Below are 4,445 nucleotides of genomic sequence, written 5' to 3' on the forward strand. Positions count from 1 at the left end.
CCGATCATACTGGGCATACACATATTGAGCGATACTAAAGATCGATATATATGTGAATCGATATTTGGTTTTTGATATTTAATCGATAACCTTTAATCGTTTTACAGATAACGAAAGTTCGATGTGTCGCAATCAATTTAATGTGTGCCACTTTAAATATTTTTGGTTTCTGTCTATTCCAGTGCTACCAGAATGACTGAAAATATGGAGATCGGAAACGAAGTTGACCAACTCCAAAGCCGTTCGCTAGAATACGTTGCATCATGCTCGTCTTCGATATTGAACTCACCGGAGGTCAACGTCGTTGATTCGGAAACCTTTTCTGATGGTGTATCTACTGCTGTGGAGGATACAGCGATGGAAAGCCATGAAGAGTCGGCGCAAATCCAAGGGTTCTTCATGGCAAGAAATTTCCCAGAAGACTGTGTGGCTCGGAAAGGAAGCGGTTCAAGAAGTTGCTTGAAGATGGGCACGATAGAGACGAGGCCCGTCTTCTCGCAATTAACCCTTCGAAAACGAGCCAAAATCAGACAGTCAAGAGACCGAGACAGATCGACTCCTCTAATTGCAGTGAAAGCAATCCTCTTCCAAAAAGGAAGAAGGAATGCCAGACTTCTACTGCTACTCGGAAGGAGTCAGTGAATAGGCAGATGGAGGTGATCAGAGGTAATACCCCTGGGACTGCAAATAGCCCGGTCGGTAAACCTAAAGCGCCTCCTACCTACACTGAAGTCCTTAGCCAGTTCAAGGTTGGACTGATGCCTAAGGACTATCCGATGTCTCGGCTCTCGACTACCATGATGGAACTAGTAGAAGAGTCCATCCTGGCTATAGTCGTTGATAAGAGAAAGGAACAATTCAAGCCCAAATTCACCAACTGCAGGTTTAGGTCCGGGTTTATGGTAATAGAGTGCCAGAACCAGGAAACTGCAGACTGGCTGAAAGGAATTGTTCCGAGTATCAAGCCATGGGAAACAGCTGATCTGATGGTTGTTGATAGTGAATCTATCCCGAGACCAGAAATTTTAGCTGTCTTCTTTCCCAAAAGTGAGAAAAACGACAATGAAACCATATTGGCTCTGGTTGAAGGCCATAACAACATTGCCACTGATTCTTGGAGGGTGTTAAAGCGCAAGCCCATCAAGAATCATGTGCAGCTTATCCTGTCAGTAGAGGAAGCGTCAGCGAAAAAAATCGCTGATTGGAACTACAAACTGAATTATAAATTCGGAATTATATACCCGCGAAAATCAGGGCTGGTCGAAATTTCAAAAGCGCCAGGCCTGAATCCACAAATAATGCTGTAATCGCCGAAAAAGTTCTGCCTTCACTACCGAGTGATAGCAAAAACCGGTGTAAACAGCCTGTTCAAGGGAGCACACCTGAGGGAGAGCAAAACAAGCACTCAATGGTACCCTTGAATAATCACCGTACGCAGGGGGAGCGAAAGAAGCCCCCGGGAGCAAAGCTGTACCGAGATGGACGACAAGAACATTAAGTTCATCCAGGTGAACCTGCATCATGCAAAAGGGGCAAGCGGAATCCTTTGTCGCAGGCTCACCAAAGAGAACATCAACGTGGCTATTGTCCAAGAGCCATGGGTGAACAAAAAAAAAGGCTTAGGACTTTCAACAGATAAGGGTAAGCTCCTTTATGATGATTCTGCGCATGCACCAAGAGCAGCGCTTTTGGTAAGTAGTAATACCAACTATACGCCAAATACAGAATTCATCGGACGGGATATAGTTGCTGTGCAAGTGGAACTGCCAACGACACGGGGAAAAGCAGAAATAATGGTGGCCTCCGCCTACTTCCCAGGGGAACTAGAAGAAGCCCCTCCCAGGGAGGTACAGGAGTTTATAGCACACTGCAAGAGGCAAAATAACCAGTTCATCGTTGGGTGTGATGCAAACGCCCATCACACAATATGGGGAAGCACAGATATAAACAAAAGAGGTGAGTGCCTTTTTGAATATATACTAACAAATAATATTGATATATGCAATCGAGGTAATAATCCAACTTTTGTAAATGCAATTCGACAAGAAGTGCTCGACCTAACCTTATCGAGCGCTAAACTATCGGAAAAAATCGTCAACTGGCATGTATCTGATGAGATTTCTCTATCGGATCACAAGCAAATTTTGTTTGACTCTAACGCAGGGGACTTAGTAACGGAAGTTTATAGAAACCCTAGAAAAACCAACTGGGAGCTTTTTCATTCAAAAATAGTTCGTGATGAATCTACCTTTGAAGTAAATCCAGACAATAAACGAACTGGAGGATTCATCACAAAAATTTACGAATAAAATCATAGCCCTTTATAACCAAAGCTGTCCAACCAAGACGCGAGTATCCAACAAAGACGCGCCTTGGTGGAACAAAAATCTAGAAAAACTGAGGAAGTTAACTAGAAGGTTGTTCAACAGAGCCAAGTTAACCTCAAATTGGGATGCTTATAGAGAGTCCCTTACGCAATACAATAAAGAAATTAGGAAATCACGCAGGAGGGGATGGAGATTAATGTGTGAACAAATTGAAAGCACCCCTGCAGCTGCAAGAGTACACAAAGCCCTTTCCAAAGATCACACGAATGGCTTGGGCAGAATAAAGAAGGACGACGGTACTTTTACTACCGATTCTCTTGAAACACTCAATGTTATGATGGAGAAAAATTTCCCAGGATCACGATCCATTCTAGAAGAAGAAACGCAGGACTCAAATGCGCCATGTGCTGGTTCGACTATCGCTAGGACAAATGCGCATTACATAGCCTGCGATATCTTCACAGAATCGAAAGTGGAATGGGCAATCAACTCATTCGAGCCCTATAAGTCCCCGGGATTGGATGGATTATTACCAATAATGCTTCAACGGTGTGGAAGGGTAATAATTCCATTCATAACCGAGATATTTAGGGCAAGCCTGACACTTAATTACATACCCACCAACTGGAGAAAAACGAGAGTGATCTTCATACCAAAGGCTGGGAAGCGCGACAAAACACTTCCAAAAGCCTTCAGACCAATTAGTCTAACCTCCATTATGTTAAAAATTATGGAAAAACTAATTGACTATCACATTAAATCAACGTACCTAAAAACCTCTCCGCTGAGTAGGTATCAGTTTGCATATCGAAGCAACATGTCAACAGTGGATGCAATACATATGCTAACGACAAAAATAGCGAAATCTATAGATACAAAAGAAATCGCACTCGCTGCGTTCTTAGACATAGGGGGAGCTTTTGATAATGTATCCCATCACTCAATGTTGAACGCAATGGGACACCATGGGTTTGATACATATACCTCAAAATGGATTGAAACCATGCTGAATAGTCGTGAGATAACTGCAGTATTGGGTTATACTACCCTTACAAGGAACACAACTAAGGGATGCCCGCAAGGTGGAGTTCTATCGCCTTTGCTGTGGTCATTGGTTGTAGACCAGCTACTTAGAAACCTAACTGAGCTAGGTTTCGAAGTTGTCGGACTCGCCGATGATGTTGTGATTCTTGTGAGGGGAAAATTCGACAGTACAGTATCGGAGAGAATGCAGTTAGCTCTAAACTATACTTTAGAATGGTGCAGACAAGAGGGGCTGACCATTAACTCCTCTAAAACAACCATTATTCCATTCACCCGGAAAAGAAGGTACAATTTGGAGAGCCTGAAGCTGGGCGAGACTACACTGCAGCTTTCCATTGAGACTAAACATCTTGGAGTAGTTTTAGATCAGAAACTCAGCTGGAATGCACATATTGAATATGTCATCGGTAAAGCTACGAGTGCCCTCTGGGCATGTAGCAAAGCTATTGGCAGAACATGGGGTCTAAGGCCAAGTATGATCTATTGGTTGTACCAGGCAATAATAAGACCAAGAATAACGTATGCCTCGCTAGTGTGGTGGCCTAAAACAAAAGAAAGGTCAACGCAGAACAAGCTTGGCAAGTTGCAAAGGCTAATTTGTAATGCAATTACAGGAGTAATGAAAAGTGCTCCGTCGAAAGCCTTAGATGCAATTCTGCATCTATTACCACTCCACCAGGTAGTACAACTAGAGGCGGAAAAAAGTGCATTGAGACTAACACGCCTTAAAAAAGTACCTGATGGAGATCAGACAGGCCAGCTGGCAATCCTCAAACATTTTCAGCTGAGCAAACATATACCAGGTATCGAAGATTGGATGAATACAGAAGCAAACTTCGAAATACCTTTCAAAATCATAGAGACCGAACGGGAAGTTTGGGAACAAGGTGTCCCAAACATCCGACAAGGCTCTGTCGTCTTTTACACAGATGGCTCAAAAATGAATGATTCAACCGGAGCAGGTATAAATGGTCCTGGGATAAGTATTTCGATACCAATGGGCCGTTGGCCTACAGTGTTCCAGGCCGAAATATTTGCAATTTATGAATGTGCACAAGTCTGTTTGGCTAGGAA

The 4,445-nt window shown here is 43.2% G+C and overlaps 1 protein-coding gene across 1 annotated transcript; it reads left to right on the forward strand.

Moving 5' to 3' along the window:
• Positions 1-650: 650 nt before the first annotated feature.
• LOC129728274 (uncharacterized) lies at positions 651-1,307 on the forward strand. Its single transcript, XM_055686702.1, has one exon. It carries the CDS (start codon positions 651-653, stop codon positions 1,305-1,307), a length of 657 nt encoding a protein of 218 aa, XP_055542677.1.
• The last annotated feature ends 3,138 nt before the right edge of the window (positions 1,308-4,445 follow it).

The sequence above is a fragment of the Wyeomyia smithii genome, chromosome 3 (assembly GCF_029784165.1).
Source record: "Wyeomyia smithii strain HCP4-BCI-WySm-NY-G18 chromosome 3, ASM2978416v1, whole genome shotgun sequence".
Lineage (NCBI taxonomy): Eukaryota > Metazoa > Arthropoda > Insecta > Diptera > Culicidae > Wyeomyia > Wyeomyia smithii.